Source organism: Neolamprologus multifasciatus, chromosome 12, assembly GCF_963576455.1.
Source record: "Neolamprologus multifasciatus chromosome 12, fNeoMul1.2, whole genome shotgun sequence".
In the NCBI taxonomy this organism is placed as follows: Eukaryota; Metazoa; Chordata; class Actinopteri; order Cichliformes; family Cichlidae; genus Neolamprologus; species Neolamprologus multifasciatus.
Window position 1 is genome coordinate 35,016,166 of NC_140450.1, and position 26,125 is coordinate 35,042,290.

Genomic DNA, 26,125 nt, shown 5'->3' on the forward strand with positions numbered 1-26,125 from the left:
AATTATGTAAAACTAATTAGTAAAATATAAGTGGCGTGAAAATGTAATGTTTTAATCAATTAAACTTAATTTTAAAATTTTACTACGACAAGTAAAAGGTGAGTTGAAAAACCAAATATGTAATTTGTAAATAAATGACTGAACTTGAGTAGAGTTAAATATGTCTTGTTGCTCATCAGTCATTTTTTTTAATTGGCTCAGTTCAAAATAATTTTGTTATTGTAGTGCAACAATCTTTCTTTCTGACTTAACCCATATTAAAAGCAGCTAACTGCTAAGTTTCTGTTCATTTGTCTAATGTACAGCTGTTCCCTGAGTGAAAAGGAGGAGCTACTTTGTGAAATGAACTTCAAGTCAAAAAAAGTCTTTAGTTATTATCGTGTGGAGACAACAAGCACGAAGACTTTTGTTTTTATTTGTACTGCACTCAAATCATTGAAACATTACTCAAAAATTATTCACTGATGATGATCAAAACACCAATTCTACTTAGAAAGTATTTGACTAGACAGTTGTGTAAAATCGTGTTTGATGCAATAGGCGCATTTTTTGAAGTTCAATCTCGGAACATTTAAGGAAACCACATGTGATGGGTCCAATCATTTTCTCTGGGCACTGAGGTCTGTTGTCTGCTGCAGCTCCCTCTCTGCCACTGGGAAAGTTTTACTCTAGAAAATAACAGGAAATATTAGTGAGCTGTGCAAATGTTATTCTGATGTCCAGAGTCAGCTGTAGGAGTAATAGTAGTTTTGTTTTGATTGAAAGCAGCCGGGGACATAAAAAGGTAGGTGTAGAGAAACTTTAGGTCTAACATATAGACATTTGCATGTGACCTGACTTTACTAATTTTCACCTTTGTACTAAGTAGAAGCAGTAGAACATCAAAATGTGTGAGTGTTACCTGTTCCTTTTGGGAGCACATTTTTCTGATAGTATCCTGCATTGGTAATGTTACCAGCTGGGCGGTACTGCCCAACCACAAAGACCGTATTGCCATCAGTAGCTATGCCCACACCCAGCTCAGTGCTGCTTTTCCACACCACCTGAGTAAAATGACCTAGTGGAAAAAGGAAAATGTGTAAAAACATACTACTTACTGATGATGACCTGATCTTGTAATGACGAATACGTTAGCAATGCAGGTATATACAGTACAGGTATATGCAGAACTTTTCAGGAGGGCTGTGTTTTACCCGTCTTGGGTTGATGTCCAGACCTTTTGAAGTCATAATCCTTGATCTCACTGTACCATTTATCCACAGCTTCTTTTCCTGAAACATGAAGACAGAGAAAAATAACATAAAGAGTTAATTTGGTGGTTGGAGTTGGGTTTTATAGCTCATAAACTTTAAAATGAAATAAGGATGAACATTTCTAATTGTTTACTTGAAATGAGAAGAGATACAGTGGAATCTGTTTCTTTTAAAGATTAGTGAGACTTTAATTTATTGTGATGACAAAGCGACCTGTTTCTGACAGGTGAAGAGGTGGACAAAGGAGTTCTCTACAAAGAATCATTTACCTGTTAGCTTCTTGGTTTCAGAGCTAAATGCATAGAAGACGTTCTCTCCATCTTTGGTGTCACTGTGGCCAAGTGTCTTTTTTGCCAGCATTTGATTGGCCCATTTTTGAGCTGCGTCATCCAGCTCAGTGTTAAAGGTCAGTGGTGGTGCACCATGCTGTGCCCTATAGGCATTGTGGGTATCAAGAAACTCCTTTTTAAAGCTCTCATCTGCAAAACAAACAAGCTTTAAGTCTTAGAGGAAACACGAGGTGGCATGTTGATTGAAAGTGTCCTGTTAACGTTGGTGGCATCAGTTACACAATGGACCCGGAGCCAGCACAACAGAGCCAGCAGTGCACGGGCAGGAATGCATTTCTTACTTGGAAATTCTGACACCGTTTTACATTTAAAGAAGAAAGGGATGAAATCTGACTGTGCAATGCAAACTCTGTTTGCCAGCAGCCAAGCTGCTGTCAGCGTCAAAAGACTCCAACCTAAAGAAACATCTGGAAGTAAGTTCTTCTTTAAAAACTATCGTTAGTCTACTGCAAGTATCTTGTTTTAGTTGAGTAGTTATCTCGGTTATGTGCCACTTCAGTATCTTCGATGTACTATTGCTGTGTGATGTATTACTATTACTGAAGGCTACTCTCCACTGAGCTAACATTTTTAGCTGGTGCTACCTGAGGTTAGTTCATAGACTGCAGACTGTTAGACTTGATGGCTAGTATTAACAACCTGCTAGCTGTGCAGTTCTGAAATCAGTGTATAGGAATTTCTTTCACCTAGATATTAATGACATTATTTATTGTATTAACATGTCTGACACTCATACTGTAAGACAAATGGTAGGGGGTGTAGCAAGGATGTTGGGGGGAAACAGGAACTCCAGAGGACCAGTCTTTTGTCTCTTCGAGGATTCTGGGAAGTAGCAAGGGAGTGTGAACCTTGAGGTGTGAAACAGCTGTGTACTGCCTTTTGTTCCCGGAGAAGGTATTTAACTGAGAGCCATGCTAGGCTCAGTGAGAACTCTGCTGACCGTCTGTCCCGCGGTCATGGGGGCTCCACAAGCTTGTTTGTATGTTGTCTTTGTGTGCTTGGATTAAAGAATGTTAGCTACCGCTCACCGCTCGTCTGCAGGCTTTATTTAAGTGGAAAACTTCCACAACATCAGTCTATAATCTAACCTCAGCTAATGCCAGCTAGCAATGTTAGCTCGGTGGCAAGTAGCCTTCAGTAATAGTAATACAGTGTCTTGCAAAAGTATTCGGCCCCCTCGAACTTTTCCACATTTTGTCACATTACAGCCACAAACATGAATCAATTTTATTGGAATTCCACGTGAAAGACCAACACAAAGTGGTGAACACGTGGAACGAAAATCAGACATGATTCCAAACATTTTTTACAAATAAATAACTGCAAAGTGTGGTGTGTGTAATTATTCAGCCCCCTGAGTCAATACTTTGTTGAACCAGCTTTTGCTGCAATTCCAGCTGCCAGTCTTTTAGGGTCTGTCTCTACCAGCTTTGCACATCTACAGACTGAAATCTTTGCCCATTCTTCTTTGCAAAACAGCTCCATGTAGTTGTAAAAAGCATCACAAGTAATCAAAAGTATTCAGAATACATTCCCAACACTGTCAGTGCACTTACCTGTCACCTGGTTTGCTGCTTTGCAACCTGAAATAAAATAGGGAGAGTGAAAATAATAAGCAGCAATCCATGAAATGATTGCAAACAACATGAAAAAGAATCATCCACGTGCTCAGATATTATGTGATGATGAAAGAATAATGTAATAAAAGGCTAAATGACAAGAGTAAACTCAAATCTTGTCCTGTAACTACAGTCATCTTCAGCACTCACCTGCTTCAGACTCTTCCTCATGTGTGGAGGAAAGTTCTGTGAACACACAGTTCAATTGACTAATGTGAAAAGTGATCACTCACTTTAATGTTTCAAGGTAGGCTTCAAAAACTAACAAATCAACACATACTTTTGATTTTATTTGACAAAGTGTAAATTTACTACTTTATATGTTCGTCTTTCTTAATCTGTAATAATAATCTGATACAAACACAACACTTTAAGTAGAACATCAAAATGTGTGAGTGTTACCTGTTCCTTTTGGGAGCACATTTTTCTGATAGTATCCTGCATTGGTAATGTTACCAGCTGGGCGGTACTGCCCAACCACAAAGACCGTATTGCCATCAGTGGCTATGCCCACACCCAGCTCAGTGCTGCTTTTCCACACCACCTGAGTAAAATGACCTAGTGGAAAAAGGAAAATGTGTAACAACATACTACTTACTGATGATGACCTGATCTTGTAATGACGAATACGTTAGCAATGCAGGTATATACAGTACAGGTATATGCAGAACTTTTCAGGAGGGCTGTGTTTTACCCGTCTTGGGTTGATGTCCAGACCTTTTGAAGTCATAACCCTTGATCTCGCTGTACCATTTATCCACAGCTTCTTTTCCTGAAACATGAAGACAGAGAAAAATAACAAAGAGTTAATTTGGTGGTTGGAGTTGGGTTTTATAGCTCAGAAACTTTAAAATGAAATAAGGATGAACATTTCTAATTGTTTACTTGAAATGAGAAGAGATACAGTGGAATCTGTTTCTTTTAAAGATTAGTGAGACTTTAATTTATTGTGATGACAAAGCGACCTGTTTCTGACAGGTGAAGAGGTGGACAAAGGAGTTCTCTACAAAGAATCATTTACCTGTTAGCTTCTTGGTTTCAGAGCTAAATGCATAGAAGACGTTCTCTCCATCTTTGGTGTCACTGTGGCCAAGTGTCTTTGTTGCCAGCATTTGATTGGCCCATTTTTGAGCTGCGTCATCCAGCTCAGTGTTAAAGGTCAGTGGTGGTGCACCATGCTGTGCCCTATAGGCATTGTGGGTATCAAGAAACTCCTTTTTAAAGCTCTCATCTGCAAAACAAACAAGCTTTAAGTCTTAGAGGAAACACGAGGTGGCATGTTGATTGAAAGTGTCCTGTTAACGTTGGTGGCATCAGTTACACAATGGACCCGGAGCCAGCACAACAGAGCCAGCAGTGCACGGGCAGGAATGCATTTCTTACTTGGAAATTCTGACACCGTTTTACATTTAAAGAAGAAAGGGATGAAATCTGACTGTGCAATGCAAACTCTGTTTGCCAGCAGCCAAGCTGCTGTCAGCGTCAAAAGACTCCAACCTAAAGAAACATCTGGAAGTAAGTTCTTCTTTAAAAACTATCGTTAGTCTACTGCAAGTATCTTGTTTTAGTTGAGTAGTTATCTCGGTTATGTGCCACTTCAGTATCTTCGATGTACTATTGCTGTGTGATGTATTACTATTACTGAAGGCTACTCTCCACTGAGCTAACATTTTTAGCTGGTGCTACCTGAGGTTAGTTCATAGACTGCAGACTGTTAGACTTGATGGCTAGTATTAACAACCTGCTAGCTGTGCAGTTCTGAAATCAGTGTATAGGAATTTCTTTCACCTAGATATTAATGACATTATTTATTGTATTAACATGTCTGACACTCATACTGTAAGACAAATGGTAGGGGGTGTAGCAAGGATGTTGGGGGGAAACAGGAACTCCAGAGGACCAGTCTTTTGTCTCTTCGAGGATTCTGGGAAGTAGCAAGGGAGTGTGAACCTTGAGGTGTGAAACAGCTGTGTACTGCCTTTTGTTCCCGGAGAAGGTATTTAACTGAGAGCCATGCTAGGCTCAGTGAGAACTCTGCTGACCGTCTGTCCCGCGGTCATGGGGGCTCCACAAGCTTGTTTGTATGTTGTCTTTGTGTGCTTGGATTAAAGAATGTTAGCTACCGCTCACCGCTCGTCTGCAGGCTTTATTTAAGTGGAAAACTTCCACAACATCAGTCTATAATCTAACCTCAGCTAATGCCAGCTAGCAATGTTAGCTCGGTGGCAAGTAGCCTTCAGTAATAGTAATACAGTGTCTTGCAAAAGTATTCGGCCCCCTCGAACTTTTCCACATTTTGTCACATTACAGCCACAAACATGAATCAATTTTATTGGAATTCCACGTGAAAGACCAACACAAAGTGGTGAACACGTGGAACGAAAATCAGACATGATTCCAAACATTTTTTACAAATAAATAACTGCAAAGTGTGGTGTGTGTAATTATTCAGCCCCCTGAGTCAATACTTTGTAGAACCAGCTTTTGCTGCAATTCCAGCTGCCAGTCTTTTAGGGTCTGTCTCTACCAGCTTTGCACATCTACAGACTGAAATCTTTGCCCATTCTTCTTTGCAAAACAGCTCCATGTAGTTGTAAAAAGCATCACAAGTAATCAAAAGTATTCAGAATACATTCCCAACACTGTCAGTGCACTTACCTGTCACCTGGTTTGCTGCTTTGCAACCTGAAATAAAATAGGGAGAGTGAAAATAATAAGCAGCAATCCATGAAATGATTGCAAACAACATGAAAAAGAATCATCCACGTGCTCAGATATTATGTGATGATGAAAGAATAATGTAATAAAAGGCTAAATGACAAGAGTAAACTCAAATCTTGTCCTGTAACTACAGTCATCTTCAGCACTCACCTGCTTCAGACTCTTCCTCATGTGTGGAGGAAAGTTCTGTGAACACACAGTTCAATTGACTAATGTGAAAAGTGATCACTCACTTTAATGTTTCAAGGTAGGCTTCAAAAACTAACAAATCAACACATACTTTTGATTTTATTTGACAAAGTGTAAATTTACTACTTTATATGTTCGTCTTTCTTAATCTGTAATAATAATCTGATACAAACACAACACTTTAAGTAGAACATCAAAATGTGTGAGTGTTACCTGTTCCTTTTGGGAGCACATTTTTCTGATAGTATCCTGCATTGGTAATGTTACCAGCTGGGCGGTACTGCCCAACCACAAAGACCGTATTGCCATCAGTGGCTATGCCCACACCCAGCTCAGTGCTGCTTTTCCACACCACCTGAGTAAAATGACCTAGTGGAAAAAGGAAAATGTGTAAAAACATACTACTTACTGATGATGACCTGATCTTGTAATGACGAATACGTTAGCAATGCAGGTATATACAGTACAGGTATATGCAGAACTTTTCAGGAGGGCTGTGTTTTACCCGTCTTGGGTTGATGTCCAGACCTTTTGAAGTCATAATCCTTGATCTCGCTGTACCAATTATCCACAGCTTCTTTTCCTGAAACATGGAGACAGAGAAAAATAACATAAAGAGTTAATTTGGTGGTTGGAGTTGGGTTTTATAGCTCAGAAACTTTAAAATGAAATAAGGATGAACATTTCTAATTGTTTACTTGAAATGAGAAGAGATACAGTGGAATCTGTTTCTTTTAAAGATTAGTGAGACTTTAATTTATTGTGATAACAAAGCGACCTGTTTCTGACAGGTGAAGAGGTGGACAAAGGAGTTCTCTACAAAGAATCATTTACCTGTTAGCTTCTTGGTTTCAGAGCTCCATGCATAGAAGACGTTCTCTCCATCTTTGGTGTTACTGTGGCCAAGTTTCTTTGTTGCCAGCATTTGATTGGCCCATTTTTGAGCTGCATCATCCAGCTCAGTGTTAAAGGTCAGTGGTGGTGCACCATGCTGTGCCCTATAGGCATTGTGGGTATCAAGAAACTCCTTTTTAAAGCTCTTATCTGCAAACCAAACAAGCTTTAAGTCTTAAGGAAACGTACGGTTACACTGTAACCTTGGTCCTCTGAGTGAGAGACTATCTCTCCACCTTCATGCCGCTTGGAGACACGTTCCAATCAATGTAAGCTGTGGGGCGTGGCCACACGCCACGTCCAAGGGGGTTCATACCCTGTGCATATGCATTATATAACAGAGTGGAGAGATAGTCTGGATATGATAGAGAATAAGAGGTGGGCATGTTTATTGGTTGTAGGTGTAGACAGGACGAAGAATGCCCTCTAATTATGCAAACGTCTTTAAAAGTGATTGTTTTTTCTGCAAAAAACTCTAAAAGTGATCGGTTGTTCTGACAAATATTTAAATGCACTTACCTGCCATTGTATTTGCTGCTTTGCAAACTGAAATAAAATAGGGAGATTGAAAATAATAAGCAACAATCCATGAAATGATTGCAAACAACATGAAAAAGAATCATCCACGTGCTCAGATATTAGTGATGATGAAAGAGTAATGTAATAAAAGGCTAAATAACAAGAGTAAACTACAGTCAGTCATCTTCAGCACTCACCTGCTTCAGAGTCTTCCTGACGTGTGGAGGAAAGTTCTGTGAACACACAGTTCAATTGACTAATGTGTGGCTGGTTTTTATGTGCAATGTCGTCCTTCCCCTTTTCTGTTTGGAGGAGGAGACAAACACCAGACTCGCTTCTGTATTTTTGTCTGCCGGTTATGATGTTGTGTTTTTTCTACATGACTCATAGTGGTGTGGCTGAGTGGCGTTAAAGATATCCCACATTCTGTGTTTACATTTTGTGTATAATTGTTACGGCCCTAGCAGGGCCTCCTCCTGAAGGTGCCTGTGTGGGCGTGTCCCACCACCTCTTCTGTCTGAGGTGCCACCGTGTTTTATAACATTTAAAAAGGTCCCTAACAGCTTACATACATTATACAAGAACAAGTGTAGCAAAGTTGTGGAGGTTAATCAACAAGTTGAGAATCTGTCGATGTTTTTCCTTCTCTTTATTATTTCTTTGTTTATGCTTTAACAACAGACTGGAACATATATAGTGCTTGTGTGCTCAATTCCAACTTTCAAGTGTTTTCCTGCTACAAATGTCATGGACTCAAGCATACAGCACTTTTTATATGCCAAAGCCATGTTCATCTAACATTCATACACGCATGGATGTATCAGGGGAACCTCAGGTTCAGTATGTTGCCTGAGGAGTTGGAGGACCCAGGAATTGAACCACCAACCTTCTGATTGGTCGATGACATTGCTGCCAGACGAAAGACAGCACTCAGAAACAGAGTGCAGATGGGCGAGGGCATGCCCAGATGTTGTCAAACAGGATTTTTTGTCTTTCCTCGTGTTTGGTAGCCACAGGTCTTGTTGGCGGTTTACTCGCAGACTAAGAGAACGCTTCAAAAGCACAAAGGTCTCATTAGTTCACTGTAAAACATTTTACTCCTGCACTTACTGGTGCCTATGTTTACTGCAAATCCAGCAAATTATAGGGACACGGTGGTTGCTCCATGGCCTGACTTTGTTTTTCAGATTACAAAATAAAGATATTGGCCCTTTCTCAATTCTCAAGTACGCGAGTACGTACTCGCCGAGAACGCACGGGAGTACGGACTCGCCGAGAACACGAGCACGGACTCGCGCCGTCCCCTCTTAATTTAACTGTGAGTAATATGTTATGAAGCTTAACTTTAATCACAGCCAAACCGGTTTACTCAGGAACAAATAAAACACTGAAATAAACCAAACATTAACATTTAGAAGCGATCGAAGTGACTTATATATCATGTTTAACCTCACTAGTGAAATCTCTATTAATAAAAATAGTGTACATGTACATACGTGTACATACCTTAATAAAAACAAGCAAGTGAGATGTTAGAACGCTTTTATTTTTATTTTAGTGGACACTCAATACAATAGACAGCTGCTGGGGTTTGTTTAACCTGAGTAGTGAAAAGACCGCGGGGGGGTTGAAAACGATGAGCCGGGAGTCCGCTGTTCTCGCCGGCTGTAATAATCCTCGACCTCGCTGTCTGCTATGGAGCTGGCGGGTCACAGACGTCTCCGAAAACGTCGGAGCTCGTTTGGAAATATATGATATCCTGATAAATCGAGCAGATATTTGAAGTTTACACAGCTACATTCTCGCTTGAAAAGAACTTAAAAGTTTATTTTGTGACCCAGAAAGAGTATTTAAAAGTTTTTAGCCCCGCTCGTCCGCCATTGCCGCGTTTGAGTTTTGGACGAAATGCATTCTGGGATATTTAGCTGTACCAAGTCCACACAAGTCACCACCGATGCATGCTCGATAAAACGGGCGGAGCGAGAACACATCCGGGACTTTTTCGCGTTCTCGGCTTGATGCGTACTTCGAATTGGAACAGTACTTGGTCTCCGACTGGTGACGTATCACGAGTCTGTCCCGTGTTCAGCAAGTGAAAATAAAATAAACAATAAAAGGTGAATCAAATGGACCATTATGGCAAAGCTGGGATGGTCCATTTGGTAAAGTAAATCCGTTGGGCATCTTTCTTCGCCTTTAGACAATAATTCTGATGGCAAAAGAACCAAACGGGACAGGCAAAAAAAATAAAAATAAAATAAAATAAAATGAAATTCTGCTTAAGAACTTTATTTTCAATAAAGCTTATAATTAGTGCTAGATCAGGTCACTCTAAACCATCTTGTGAAGATGCTATCAGATCAGGCTGTTGGGGGGCTTTCCATAATGCACTGAGCGTTTTTTTTCTCCACCCCCCTCTTTTTACTCTTGATGCATTTGGATGCCACTGCTGCATGAAACTAGCTTTTGTCTGCTCTTTCCTGTAATTTGTGTTTAGGCCTAAACTCTCTATTTTGATCTTCACTTTCTCCTTACCCCCCAAACGGTTGCAGTACAGTACTGTACCTCCCTGAGCCTGGTTCTACCAGAGATGTCTTCCTGTTGTACGGGAGTTTTTCCTTCCCACTGTTGCCAGGCGCTTATTCATATAAGATCGCCTGATCGTTGGAGTTCTCTCTCTCTAATATTGTAAGGTTTGCTTTTTCATCTTCTAGGAAATCTCAGTTTATAAATAAAACTAAATTGAAAGTATCTCTACAGAAGCAAGAGAAATGCAACATAGCACCAGTGTAGTTGGGTGCGGTGAGAAGTCAATCTGAGACTGCATACAGGCACCGTTTTTAAAGATTAGATAAGGTCTGTTAGTGTAGATGGCACAATAGGTTAGTATAGCCACACCATACACATGCACACACACCAAGACAGTTTACCTTCTCTACAGCTATGATACAGATAGTAATAATGGTAAACTTACTGGAATCCCTTGCAGTCCAGGTGGCCCCATCTCACCAGGTATTCCAAGGTGACCCTGATGAAACAACGTTACTTGAATGATATCTATACAATCTTTCAAAGAAAGCATAAATAAGTCCTCAGATGTGACAAAACTTTGGTGGCCATATATTATCTATTTAGAAGAAAAAAAAGAGAGAAAAAAAAAAAAGAGAACACATCCGGGACTTTTTCGCGTTCTCGGCTTGATGCGTACTTCGAATTGGAACAGTACTTGGTCTCCGACTGATGACGTATCACGAGTACACGAGAACGCAAGTACGCACAAGTACGCATATTGAGAAAGGCCCACTATGTTCTTATGGTTTTGGTTCACAGGTATACTTTGCCCTTCAATAAATAAAGAGCTTAATAAAAGCTTTTTAGCACCAAAGCTAAATGTTTCTTTCATGGCTTTTCTTTAACAGGAGTTAGAGATAATGAATGGAAAAAAGTCAAAAGAAAAAGTCATGAATGTCTGTCAGACAGAATATAGATTAGATGAGATTTGTTTGTTTCAGTTTAGTTTTTATTGTTAGGTATGTTTAGTTTTTGTTCTGCTTTTTTCATTATTACAGTATATGTGGTATTTGTCAGCTGTTAGATTTAAAAAAGAACAGGAAACGGTAAATGGCCTGTACTTGTATAGCGCTGTACTTAGTCCTTAAGGACCCCAAAGTGCTTTACACTACATTCAGTCATTCACACACTGGTGATGGCAGCTACATTGTAGCCACAGCCACCCTGGGGCGCACTGACAGAGGCGAGGCTGCCGGACACAGGCGCCACCGGGCCCTCTGACCACCACCAGTAGGCAACGGGTGAAGTGTCTTGCCCAAGGACCGAAGGTTCCTTAAACCTGTCTGAAGACAGCTGCAATAACAAACTGGCAACACATCAGAAAGAGGGAAAACATTCTTTAGTGAGGACCTTGGACTTGAGAGGTAGGGCAGTCACGGCCTGCAAACTTACAAAAGGCTGTCAATGTAAATGTAAACAAAAAATGTTGTAGTTACTTTGCACCACCTCAAACAGAGATATCAGTCACACGAATCACGCAAGGGGTGAACAGTCCCAGAAACCAGTATGTGCCAAGTCTGAGCTTTTAAAGTTTGCCTCTTGAACAACTTTGTGTCACAGTTATTCACTTGGAAACATAATCAGGACTTCATAATTATAATCAAGGTTTTTAAAAAGCCTCAGACCATTTAAGAGTCACTGTTGCTTACATCATTCATACCATTGTGCACCCTTATTAACATGTTCATGTGGCATTCAGTATGTATTTGTGCAAACGGCACAAAATGAAGCCACGCGATTTCTTGAAGGAAAAAATAAGCATTGCATACACTATCTGTGAGAGTTTGTGACTGTGAAAGCATCTCTGTGCTTATCCTCAGTGCAGTGTTCAACACTGTCGATCATAATATCCTATTAGAGCAATTAGAGCACACTGTAGATGTTTAGGTACTGCTGCAGTGGTTTGTATCGTATCTGTCCAATGGACTCCAACTTGTTCATGTAAATGGAGAGTCCTCTTCACACACTGAGGTTAATTATGGAGTTCCACAGGGTTCAGTGCTAGGACCAATTCTGTTTACATGCTTCCCTTAAATTCCTAAATTTAGATAATACTTATACTCAGCCATGAAAATCTTGGCCTCCAGTAACACTGTGAGGAACCTTGGAGTCATTTTTGACCAGGACATGTCCTTCAACGCACATATTAAACAAACATGTAAGACTGCATTCTTCCATTTGTGCAACATCTCTAAAGTTAAGTTAAGAAAGCATGTTATCAGGACCGATACTGCTTTTTATTGTTTGCCAACCTCCAAGAAGGAAGCCTTAAAGATTCGGACCACTAATGTTTTTTTATGGTGGGTTTTGGGATAATCTGGACTGAGAGTGGTTCAGAATGGCAAGTGGTGGTGGTGGGCTTTCAAACGGTGAAGATATGTAGTGTGGTCTATAGTAGGTAATAAAAACAGGAGCGAGAGGATTGATTTCAGGCATTCCTGTGGGAGAAGATCTCAATAAATTGAAGAAATTAATAACAGGAGATACTACAGGAATAAGACGACTGCAGGCTGATATTAGACTCATTACTCATAGATTTATTACGACACCAACACAAAACTAGATTTAGATGCATTCAAGAAAAATCATTGGATTTTATTATTCGCGGATACTTTGATTTACATAAAGACAGAGGGAATGGGAATAGAGGAGGATGTGCCATATTCATAAAACAAAATTTATATACAAGTCAATACAACACAGGAGTTAGACGTCAGTGCTGTAGGATGGGCAAATGAGGGAATAATTTGTGTAGGCAGTTAGAAAAAGAGAAGCTTCAATCAATCCTAGAACATTTGAAAAAGAGTTAATTCACATTACACTTTATGGGAGACTCGGGATGAGAGTGATAGGGGATTATTAGAAGGAGTAATTGAGAATAAGGAGTTGGTCCTTTAAAATATTGGATCAGGTACACGGATGGATTTTGTGAGGAGAAAGGAATCAACAATCGGTCTTAAGTTGGTTTCACAATCTGAAGCTGGAGAGTATTCAAAGCTAGCACAGCAGGTAGTGATCACCATCCGATTTTTGTTATCAGAGGAACAGACGCACAGGGAAAGTGGAAATTTGAAAAGGAAATTGGTCCCGAGTGAGGGTTATTTGAAAAATCTGGATTTAAATAAACCAATAAATGAATTGAACTCGTACAACTTATGTAGCCGAGCTATTCTAAAAGTCGTGGGAACAAAAAGAAAAGGTTTGTACCAAGATGGGCACATAATGTACATGAGCAATAAAACAAGAGAAACTAGCAAAGGTTAGAGGGATCATAAAGAAAGCTAAAAGGGATTATTGGAGAAAATACTGTGAATCACTGCATACAAATGTACATTAGACGGGGTTTGGTGTACCTTTTGTTAAAGCCTGGTAATTCAAAGGATTATTTACTTCCCAAACATAATGATAATATTAGGATAAAAGATAAATGTAACTCTTAATTATTCGCATAAACCCTTGCAAAGGAACATAGTACAGAGAATAATAATAATAATAACAATAACAACAACAATAACAACAACAACAATAATAATAATAATAATAATAATAATAATAATAATAACAATGATAATAATAATAATAATAATAATAATAATAATAATAACAACAACAACAACAACAACAACAATAATAATAATAATGATAATGATAATAACAATAACAATAATAATAATAATAACAACAACAACAACAACAACAACAATAATAATAATAATAATAATAATAATAATAATAATAACCTCACAGGGAAATATTGAAATACTTTAAGGTGAAGAGGGTAGAGAGGACATAATTAATATGAAGTTTTCTTTGTCAGAAGTAAACACGTCATTAAAGAAATCTGGGGAAACACCTCTTGGCAAAGATCAAATCAGTTATTGCATATTAAATAATCCATAAGGCAGTATAATTAGTCCAGTGTTATTTACTATCATGATCAATTATATTTTTAGCAATACAGTCCATGGGTATCTCGCTATTTGCAGATGATGGGATTATTTGGAAGAGGGGAAGAAATAAAGAATTCATTAAAGCAACATTGCAAGAGGCTTTGTACAGTTTAGAGTCGTGGGCATTAGAATGGGGATTTAGATTTTCATCATCCAAAAAAAGTTTTGGTCCTTCAAATAAGAAATCTAATCTTCATATTAATGCTAAATTATATGAGAACGCTACAGAAAAATATAAACTTACATGGAAAATGCATGCAGATAAATAACAAAAGGGTAAAAGGATTTTAAATATATTAAGATCCTGGAGGGGCGGAGATTCCACCATGGATCCTTGGACAAGTTACTGACTAACATTTGCTTGAAAAGGGAGACAGACAGTAAAGAGGTGGGTAAATACATGGAAGGGGAATATATCAAGATCATTACAGATGCTTCTGAAATGCTAGAAAATAGAGTAGGTATATCCTTTGTTATTCCAGATCAAAATATTGTGGAAAATAAAGGAATAACAGACAATTTAGCAGTTTATACAGGAGAACTAATGCCAATTCTGATGGCATTAGATTTGGTAGAGGAAGCTAGAGTGAGGAAGGTTTTAGTATGTTCAGACTCAAGTAGCGCTTTAACACGTATTCATATATGCAGTCAGAGCCAAGACCAGACATTGCATTAGAAAAAACCCATTCAATTTTTAGGATAAAAAGAAATGGTACAGTGGTCAAGTTAATGTGGGTTCCTGCACACATGGATACAGAGAGAAACAGGTTGGCTGATAAATTTGTTCAGCAAATAAAAATGTGTTAGATTTTAATGTAAAAATGAGCAAAACTGAAGTTAAGTTGCATATTAAAAACAAATGCCAAGAAGAATGGGATAGGGAAGTAAGGGCTACATTATTACAATATTCAAAAGAAAGAGGGTGATTTTATAACATGTCATAGAATAAATACAAACAAGAGGATGTTATATCGAGGATGAAAGTTGGCCGTACAGGATTAAATGGTAAAATAGTTAGCAAACATGCTTCAGGTTATTGGGATTATTGCAGATGAGTTTCAACAGAGCATATTTTCTTAGACGGTAATAAATACTGCCATGAGAGAGGTGTTAGTCAGAAACCTTCACAAGAACAAGAATAAGATAAGGATGAGAGTAGTACCTCAAAGAGCCTAAGGGGATAAAGTTTTTGTTGATATTTTGTGGAAAGAAAAGGGAATTTTAAAAAGAACATAGTGGTGGTGCGGTGGATTGTAATCCATTCGCCGATCTAGAAGGTGGCAGTAATGCATCCAAAAGGTGTTCGCCATTAAAACGCCATTAAAACATTAAAACATCCATTAAAACATCCGCCATTAAAACAGAAGAAGAAGAAAACGAATGAGGGGAGAAGAAGAAGGAGGTAAAAGAAAAAGGCAGGGGCTTAAAACTCATAGCTGTAGAGACAAAGAACAAGACGCGGGAACGAGAGAGGCCACAGCTGCTATGATGGCAAATGAAGCTTTGTGCAGCTTGTAAAAAGGTTCATTACGTCAAGCTTGTCAACACAGTCCTCTCTGGTGACACCTGCTGGGCAAAAAGGTGAAGAGCAGCTCGAATCTACAAATTAAATGAACTGCTTCATTATGATTGCCCTCTCTGCAGAGCTTCAGTTTAATATCACGTGACCTTTCTGTGTGATGTCAGGTTGCCACTGTGGTGCTTTAAATTTTTTTTTTCTTAGTGGAAGAAAACAAAATATTATAAACAAAATTTGAACATGAGGAGTCAAGTAAAAAAGCTCAAATGGGCTTTACTTTATACAAACTTCTCAGCTGAGCTCATTTTCCCCTTGTTTTCTTCCTGCTTCTTGTGTTTTCTGCAGTGTAAAGTGTATACTCAAAAAATGAATGCTTAAAGTAAAAATATATTTTTCTAACAGTCTACATAATTGTGTCTGTTAATATCTGCACCAAATACTAATTTGTTACTTGATCACATAACATTTAAGTGAATAAGAAGGATATACTTCTTACATCCAGAAGGTGGCAGTAATACAATAGTAGTTGTAAGAACCCAAAGATGCAATCGAAGAGGCTTAAACCGCACAAACCTGCAAGTTTACCTTAATTTTTTTCTTTTTTTAGCTGATGTCCAGCCAGAAGAGGAAAATGACTTTTTCCAGACTGCTTTTTGTAGTCTTCATACTGGATGGTTGTATTTTGTGTTTGCGGTCTAATGTTATATATTTCTGAGCTACATCTGAGTTGTGCTACGTCTTAGTCAGCTTAGTCTGCTTTTAAAGCAAATGTTACCAGCTCTCCTCTGGCTGAAGTTCTTGGGATACATGGCCTCTGCATGTGCACTCTTAATGGGGCAACGCTGAATCTCGTTTACCCTCAGGAACCAAAAGCTTGCTTTGAAGTATTTCAGACTTTCTTCCTTCATCTGGATGCCAAGGTACAGCTGCTCAGGAATAAACAGGCCAACAATTGATTTGGAGGCAGAATGTTCTGTCAAATGGGCAGAATTTCATTTTAGGCTGAAAGTGAATAAAATGATTGATTGTCTGAAAATAGCAGGGGAGGGAAAAACAACACTTGAGAAAATATTTGTAATGTTTGTTGAAGGGTGGTGTGCATGTCATAATATGAGGTAGTAGTATCTTCCTATTGTATTCATATTCCATGCAACATTATGTAAGTTGTAAGGCCAAATACAAACAGACTAAGAGTAAAGAAAAAGTATGGAAGCCCGTTTCTGCCACTAAAAAAAAAAAAAAAGGTCCATATCTTGAAATTTTGAGATATTTTCTCGAGATTTTGAGAAAAGTAACTCAAAATTTCGAGTTAACACTGCCAGTCAGTAATCTGAATGACGTAATTTCCTTGTTGCCCTGAAGCTGAAGCCCTCAGGTACAAATGCTACAGCTAAGCTACCGGTATTACATCCAGTCATGAATAAACAGATTACTGAGTATTTTCAGCGTGGCTTCAACAATGATGGAATCCTTGTGTTATTAGCTGAATCACACGGCGCTACTATCAATTTGTTGCGATCTGGTTTTGAGTGTGTGTTACTTTGTGCCAGATGCTTCTGGGTAACAAGAAAGTGACCTCATTCACGTTGATTACTGATTGGAAGAGATAACTCAAAATCTCGAGTTATTAACTCAAATTTTGAGAGAAGTAACTCGAAATTATAGGTATGGATATGGATACTTGTTTTTTTGTTTTTGTTTTGTTTTTTAATGGCGGAAACGAGCTTCCATACAAAAGTGTGTGTCACGGTCCTGAGTCTGTGGACTCAGTGTTTTTCTGTTTGTATTAGTTATCTTTGATTCCATGATGTGTTTTGATTCTCTTGGGTTTGATTTCTGTCACTAGTGTTCCTAACTTACTAGGTCCTTGGCATTTCTTGTGTTCTCCTTCTTAGGTCGTGGTTCTGTGTTACTTCTGTTAGTATACAGTCATTTCTGTCAGTGTGTCTCTTGTTCTGTCACTGTATCCCCTAGTTTAGGCCACGTCTGTTCAGTTTCCTGTTTTACTTTGTGTACTATGTCAATGTGTTGAGTTTTGCCTCCCCTTGTCTTGTCATGTCTGATGAGTCCCAGCTGTGCTCTCCTGCTGTTTCACATTCCCTAATCACCTCAGTATGTATTTAAGCCCTGTGTTTTTCCCTGCCAGTTGTTGTGTCCTCCACGTTTGTTGTGTGTGTATTCATTGTCGTCTACCTTCAGCATCTCCAGTCTAGTTAGTTGAAGTTGTTGTTTATGTATCGCCAAGTGTGACTCACTAGCAAATAAAGCTGTCGTTTAAGTTAATGTTTTGTCTCCGAGTCCTGCACGTGGGTCCAGCCACTGACAGCCACACAACTCATCGTGACAGTGTGATTTGAAATGGAGTGAATGTATGTAAACACTTGCAGCACATGTGCATATGTAATGTTGTGAGGTGTGCTTTGTTTATTTTCGTTTTTTTTTTTATTACATACAGATATTAAATTTTTAAGACTTTGGCAGATATGGATGTATGTTAATATTGTGCATCAATTATTTTTATCCTGAATCTGTTGACAGACTGTTAGTTTGTAAACATGATGGGCCAGCAGTGTGTGTTTCAGTTATGACACTGCTGTATTGTTTTGGCAATAAATGAAATTTAAAAAAATTATGCCGGGTGTCCTATATTCAATTGTGTGGAACCTGTTGACAAAATAGAATTATGTAAAACTAATTAGTAAAATATAAGTGGCGTGAAAATGTAATGTTTTAATCAATTAAACTTAATTTTAAAATTTTACTACGACAAGTAAAAGGTGAGTTGAAAAACCAAATATGTAATTTGTAAATAAATGACTGAACTTGAGTAGAGTTAAATATGTCTTGTTGCTCATCAGTCATTTTTTTTAATTGGCTCAGTTCAAAATAATTTTGTTATTGTAGTGCAACAATCTTTCTTTCTGACTTAACCCATATTAAAAGCAGCTAACTGCTAAGTTTCTGTTCATTTGTCTAATGTACAGCTGTTCCCTGAGTGAAAAGGAGGAGCTACTTTGTGAAATGAACTTCAAGTCAAAAAAAGTCTTTAGTTATTATCGTGTGGAGACAACAAGCACGAAGACTTTTGTTTTTATTTGTACTGCACTCAAATCATTGAAACATTACTCAAAAATTATTCACTGATGATGATCAAAACACCAATTCTACTTAGAAAGTATTTGACTAGACAGTTGTGTAAAATCGTGTTTGATGCAATAGGCGCATTTTTTGAAGTTCAATCTCGGAACATTTAAGGAAACCACATGTGATGGGTCCAATCATTTTCTCTGGGCACTGAGGTCTGTTGTCTGCTGCAGCTCCCTCTCTGCCACTGGGAAAGTTTTACTCTAGAAAATAACAGGAAATATTAGTGAGCTGTGCAAATGTTATTCTGATGTCCAGAGTCAGCTGTAGGAGTAATAGTAGTTTTGTTTTGATTGAAAGCAGCCGGGGACATAAAAAGGTAGGTGTAGAGAAACTTTAGGTCTAACATATAGACATTTGCATGTGACCTGACTTTACTAATTTTCACCTTTGTACTAAGTAGAAGCAGTAGAACATCAAAATGTGTGAGTGTTACCTGTTCCTTTTGGGAGCACATTTTTCTGATAGTATCCTGCATTGGTAATGTTACCAGCTGGGCGGTACTGCCCAACCACAAAGACCGTATTGCCATCAGTAGCTATGCCCACACCCAGCTCAGTGCTGCTTTTCCACACCACCTGAGTAAAATGACCTAGTGGAAAAAGGAAAATGTGTAAAAACATACTACTTACTGATGATGACCTGATCTTGTAATGACGAATACGTTAGCAATGCAGGTATATACAGTACAGGTATATGCAGAACTTTTCAGGAGGGCTGTGTTTTACCCGTCTTGGGTTGATGTCCAGACCTTTTGAAGTCATAATCCTTGATCTCACTGTACCAATTATCCACAGCTTCTTTTCCTGAAACATGAAGACAGAGAAAAATAACATAAAGAGTTAATTTGGTGGTTGGAGTTGGGTTTTATAGCTCATAAACTTTAAAATGAAATAAGGATGAACATTTCTAATTGTTTACTTGAAATGAGAAGAGATACAGTGGAATCTGTTTCTTTTAAAGATTAGTGAGACTTTAATTTATTGTGATGACAAAGCGACCTGTTTCTGACAGGTGAAGAGGTGGACAAAGGAGTTCTCTACAAAGAATCATTTACCTGTTAGCTTCTTGGTTTCAGAGCTAAATGCATAGAAGACGTTCTCTCCATCTTTGGTGTCACTGTGGCCAAGTGTCTTTGTTGCCAGCATTTGATTGGCCCATTTTTGAGCTGCGTCATCCAGCTCAGTGTTAAAGGTCAGTGGTGGTGCACCATGCTGTGCCCTATAGGCATTGTGGGTATCAAGAAACTCCTTTTTAAAGCTCTCATCTGCAAAACAAACAAGCTTTAAGTCTTAGAGGAAACACGAGGTGGCATGTTGATTGAAAGTGTCCTGTTAATGTTGGTGGCATCAGTTACACAATGGACCCGGAGCCAGCACAACAGAGCCAGCAGTGCACGGGCAGGAATGCATTTCTTACTTGGAAATTCTGACACCGTTTTACATTTAAAGAAGAAAGGGATGAAATCTGACTGTGCAATGCAAACTCTGTTTGCCAGCAGCCAAGCTGCTGTCAGCGTCAAAAGACTCCAACCTAAAGAAACATCTGGAAGTAAGTTCTTCTTTAAAAACTATCGTTAGTCTACTGCAAGTATCTTGTTTTAGTTGAGTAGTTATCTCGGTTATGTGCCACTTCAGTATCTTCGATGTACTATTGCTGTGTGATGTATTACTATTACTGAAGGCTACTCTCCACTGAGCTAACATTTTTAGCTGGTGCTACCTGAGGTTAGTTCATAGACTGCAGACTGTTAGACTTGATGGCTAGTATTAACAACCTGCTAGCTGTGCAGTTCTGAAATCAGTGTATAGGAATTTCTTTCACCTAGATATTAATGACATTATTTATTGTATTAACATGTCTGACACTCATACTGTAAGACAAATGGTAGGGGGTGTAGCAAGGATGTTGGGGGGAAACAGGAACTCCAGAGGACCAGTCTTTTGTCTCTTCGAGGATTCTGGGAAGTAGCAAGGGAGTGTGAACCTTGAGGTGTGAAACAGCTGTGTACTGCCTTTTGTTCCCGGAGAAGGTATTTAACTGAGAGCCATGCTAGGCTCAGTGAGAACTCTGCTGACCGTCTGTCCCGCGGTCATGGGGGCTCCACAAGCTTGTTTGTATGTTGTCTTTGTGTGCTTGGATTAAAGAATGTTAGCTACCGCTCACCGCTCGTCTGCAGGCTTTATTTAAGTGGAAAACTTCCACAACATCAGTCTATAATCTAACCTCAGCTAATGCCAGCTAGCAATGTTAGCTCGGTGGCAAGTAGCCTTCAGTAATAGTAATACAGTGTCTTGCAAAAGTATTCGGCCCCCTCGAACTTTTCCACATTTTGTCACATTACAGCCACAAACATGAATCAATTTTATTGGAATTCCACGTGAAAGACCAACACAAAGTGGTGAACACGTGGAACGAAAATCAGACATGATTCCAAACATTTTTTACAAATAAATAACTGCAAAGTGGGGTGTGTGTAATTATTCAGCCCCCTGAGTCAATACTTTGTTGAACCAGCTTTTGCTGCAATTCCAGCTGCCAGTCTTTTAGGGTCTGTCTCTACCAGCTTTGCACATCTACAGACTGAAATCTTTGCCCATTCTTCTTTGAAACAGCTCCATGTAGTTGTAAAAAGCATCACAAGTAATCAAAAGTATTCAGAATACATTCCCAACACTGTCAGTGCACTTACCTGTCACCTGGTTTGCTGCTTTGCAACCTGAAATAAAATAGGGAGAGTGAAAATAATAAGCAGCAATCCATGAAATGATTGCAAACAACATGAAAAAGAATCATCCACGTGCTCAGATATTATGTGATGATGAAAGAATAATGTAATAAAAGGCTAAATGACAAGAGTAAACTCAAATCTTGTCCTGTAACTACAGTCATCTTCAGCACTCACCTGCTTCAGACTCTTCCTCATGTGTGGAGGAAAGTTCTGTGAACACACAGTTCAATTGACTAATGTGAAAAGTGATCAGTCACTTTAATGTTTCAAGGTAGGCTTCAAAAACTAACAAATCAACACATACTTTTGATTTTATTTGACAAAGTGTAAATTTACTACTTTATATGTTCGTCTTTCTTAATCTGTAATAATAATCTGATACAAACACAACACTTTAAGTAGAACATCAAAATGTGTGAGTGTTACCTGTTCCTTTTGGGAGCACATTTTTCTGATAGTATCCTGCATTGGTAATGTTACCAGCTGGGCGGTACTGCCCAACCACAAAGACCGTATTGCCATCAGTGGCTATGCCCACACCCAGCTCAGTGCTGCTTTTCCACACCACCTGAGTAAAATGACCTAGTGGAAAAAGGAAAATGTGTAAAAACATACTACTTACTGATGATGACCTGATCTTGTAATGACGAATACGTTAGCAATGCAGGTATATATAGTACAGGTATATGCAGAACTTTTCAGGAGGGCTGTGTTTTACCCGTCTTGGGTTGATGTCCAGACCTTTTGAAGTCATAATCCTTGATCTCACTGTACCAATTATCCACAGCTTCTTTTCCTGAAACATGGAGACAGAGAAAAATAACATAAAGAGTTAATTTGGTGGTTGGAGTTGGGTTTTATAGCTCAGAAACTTTAAAATGAAATAAGGATGAACATTTCTAATTGTTTACTTGAAATGAGAAGAGATACAGTGGAATCTGTTTCTTTTAAAGATTAGTGAGACTTTAATTTATTGTGATAACAAAGCGACCTGTTTCTGACAGGTGAAGAGGTGGACAAAGGAGTTCTCTACAAAGAATCATTTACCTGTTAGCTTCTTGGTTTCAGAGCTCCATGCATAGAAGACGTTCTCTCCATCATCAGTGTCACTGTGGCCAAGTTTCTTTGTTGCCAGCATTTGATTGGCCCATTTTTGAGCTGCATCATCCAGCTCAGTGTTAAAGGTCAGTGGTGGTGCACCATGCTGTGCCCTATAGGCATTGTGGGTATCAAGAAACTCCTTTTTAAAGCTCTCATCTGCAAAACAAACAAGCTTTAAGTCTTAAGGAAACGTACGGTTACACTGTAACCTTGGTCCTCTGAGTGAGAGACTATCTCTCCACCATCATGCCGCTTGGAGACACGTTCCAATCAATGTAAGCTGTGGGGCGTGGCCACACGCCACGTCCAAGGGGGTTCATACCCTGTGCATATGCATTATATAACAGAGTGGAGAGATAGTCTGGATATGATAGAGAATAAGAGGTGGGCATGTTTATTGGTTGTAGGTGTAGACAGGATGAAGAATGCCCTCAAATTATGCAAACGTCTTTAAAAGTGATTGTTTTTTCTGCAAAAAACTCTAAAAGTGATCGGTTGTTCTGACAAATATTTAAATGCACTTACCTGCCATTGTATTTGCTGCTTTGCAAACTGAAATAAAATAGGGAGAGTGAAAATAATAAGCAACAATCCATGAAATGATTGCAAACAACATGAAAAAGAATCATCCACGTGCTCAGATATTAGTGATGATGAAAGAATAATGTAATAAAAGGCTAAATAACAAGAGTAAACTACAGTCAGTCATCTTCAGCACTCACCTGCTTCAGAGTCTTCCTGATGCGTGGAGGAAAGTTCTGTGAACACACAGTTCAATTGACTAATGTGTGGCTGGTTTTTATGTGCAATGTCGTCCTTCCCCTTTTCTGTTTGGAGGAGGAGACAAACACCAGACTCGCTTCTTTATTTTTGTCTGCCGGTTACGATGGTTGTTTTTTTTCTACATGACTCATAGTGGTGTGGCTGAGTGGCGTTAAAGATATCCCACATTCTGTGTTTACATTTTGTGTATAATTGTTACGGCCCTAGCAGGGCCTCCTCCTGAAGGTGCCTGTGTGGGCGTGTCCCACCACCTCTTCTGTCTGAGGTGCCACCTTGTTTTATAACATTTAAAAAGGTCCCTAACAGCTTACATACATTATACAAGAACAAGTGTAGCAAAGTTGTGGAGGTTAATCAACAAGTTGAGAATCTGTCGATGTTTTTCCTTCTCTTTATTATTTCTTTGTGCTTGTGTGCTCAATTCCAACTTTCAAGTGTTTTCCTGCTACAAATGTCATGGACTCAAGCATACAGCACTTTTTATATGCCAAAGCCATGTTCATCTAACATTCATACACGCATGGATGTATCAGGGGAACCTCAGGTTCAGTATGTTGCCTGAGGAGTTGGAGGACCCAGGAATTGAACCACCAACCTTCTGATTGGTCGATGACATTGCTGCCAGACGAAAGACAGCACTCAGAAGCAGAGTGCAGATGGGCGAGGGCATGCCCAGATGTTGTCAAACAGGATTTTTTGTCTTTCCTCGTGTTTGGTAGCCACAGGTCTTGTTGGCGGTTTACTCGCAGACTAAGAGAACGCTTCAAAAGCACAAAGGTCTCATTAGTTCACTGTAAAACATTTTACTCCTGCACTTACTGGTGCCTATGTTTACTGCAAATCCAGCAAATTATAGGGACACGGTGGTTGCTCCATGGCCTGACTTTGTTTTTCAGATTACAAAATAAAGATATTGGCCCTTTCTCAATTCTCAAGTACGCGAGTACGTACTCGCCGAGAACGCACGGGAGTACGGACTCGCCGAGAACACGAGCACGGACTCGCGCCGTCCCCTCTTAATTTAACTGTGAGTAATATGTTATGAAGCTTAACTTTAATCACAGCCAAACCGGTTTACTCAGGAACAAATAAAACACTGAAATAAACCAAACATTAACATTTAGAAGCGATCGAAGTGACTTATATATCATGTTTAACCTCAGTAGTGAAATCTCTATTAATAAAAATAGTGTACATGTACATACGTGTACATACCTTAATAAAAACAAGCAGGTGAGATGTTAGAACGCTTTTATTTTTATTTTAGTGGACACTCAATACAATAGACAGCTACTGGAGTTTGTTTAACCTGAGTAGCGAAAAGACCGCGGGGGCGTTTGAAAACGATGTGCCGGGAGTCCGCTGTTCTCGCCGGCTGTAATAATCTCGACCTCGCTGTCTGCTATGGAGCTGGCGGGTCACAGACGTCTCCGAAAACGTCGGAGCTCATTTGGAAATATATGATATCTTGATAAATCGAGCAGATATTTGAAGTTTACACAGCTACATTCTCGCTTGAAAAGAACTTAAAAGTTTATTTTGTGACCCAGAAAGAGTAATATTTAAAAGTTTTTAGCCCCGCTCGTCCGCCATTGCTGCGTTTGAGTTTTGGACGAAATGCATTCTGGGATATTTAGCTGTACCAAGTCCACACAAGTCACCACCGATGCATGCTCGATAAAACGGGCGGAGCGAGAACACATCCGGGACTTTTTCGCGTTCTCGGCTTGATGCGTACTTCGAATTGGAACAGTACTTGGTCTCCAACTGATGACGTATCACGAGTACACGAGAACGCAAGTACGCACAAGTACGCATATTGAGAAAGGTCCACTATGTTCTTATGGTTTTGGTTATGGTTTAGCTTAATAAAAGCTTTTTAGGCACCAAAGCTAAATTTTTCTTTCATGGCTTTTCTTTAACAGGAGTTAGAGATAATGAATGGAAAAAAGTCAAAAGAAAAAGTCATGAATATAGATTAGATGAGATTTGTTTGTTTCAGTTTAGTTTTTATTGTTAGGTATGTTTAGTTTTTGTTCTGCTTTTTTCATTATTACAGTATATGTGGTATTTGTCAGCTGTTAGATTTAAAAAAGAACAGGAAACGGTAAATGGCCTGTACTTGTATAGCGCTGTACTTAGTCCTTAAGGACCCCAAAGTGCTTTACACTACATTCAGTCATTCACACACTGGTGATGGCAGCTACATTGTAGCCACAGCTGCCCTCTGCGCACTGACAGAGGCGAGACTGCCGGACACAGGCGCCACCGGGCCCTCTGACCACCACCAGTAGGCAACGGGTGAAGTGTCTTGCCCAAGGACCGAAGGTTCCTTAAACCTGTCTGAAGACAGCTGCAATAACAATCTGGCAACACATCAGAAAGAGGGAAAACATTCTTTAGTGAGGACCTTGGACTTGAGAGGTAGGGCAGTCACGGCCTGCAAACTTACAAAAGGCTGTCAATGTAAATGTAAACAAAAAATGTTGTAGTTACTTTGCACCACCTCAAACAGAGATATCAGTCACACGAATCACGCAAGGGGTGAACAGTCCCAGAAACCAGTATGTGCCAAGTCTGAGCTTTTAAAGTTTGCCTCTTGAACAACTTTGTGTCACAGTTATTCACTTGGAAACATAATCAGGACTTCATAATTATAATCAAAGGTTTTTAAAAAGCCTCAGACCATTTAAGAGTCACTGTTGCTCACATCATCCATACCATTGTGCACCCTTATTAACATGTTCATGTGGCATTCAGTATGTATTTGTGCAAACGGCA

General features: G+C 39.1%; 1 protein-coding gene across 1 annotated transcript; it reads right to left on the reverse strand.

Moving 5' to 3' along the window:
- Window positions 1–396: 396 nt before the first annotated feature.
- LOC146507439 (uncharacterized) lies at window positions 397–23,372 on the reverse strand. The gene is made up of 26 exons (XM_085180890.1): window positions 23,284–23,372; window positions 23,087–23,113; window positions 22,508–22,717; window positions 22,179–22,256; window positions 21,887–22,042; window positions 21,635–21,670; window positions 21,422–21,448; window positions 19,787–19,996; window positions 19,458–19,535; window positions 19,166–19,321; window positions 7,743–7,778; window positions 7,546–7,572; window positions 6,967–7,176; window positions 6,638–6,715; window positions 6,346–6,501; window positions 6,094–6,129; window positions 5,881–5,907; window positions 4,244–4,453; window positions 3,917–3,994; window positions 3,625–3,780; window positions 3,373–3,408; window positions 3,160–3,186; window positions 1,523–1,732; window positions 1,194–1,271; window positions 902–1,057; window positions 397–668 (listed from the first exon to the last, which is right to left on the reverse strand). Exons 2-26 carry the CDS (start codon window positions 23,091–23,093, stop codon window positions 664–666), a joined length of 2,484 nt encoding a protein of 827 aa, XP_085037016.1. The 5' UTR covers window positions 23,094–23,113; window positions 23,284–23,372; the 3' UTR covers window positions 397–663.
- Between the last annotated feature and the right edge of the window lie 2,753 nt (window positions 23,373–26,125).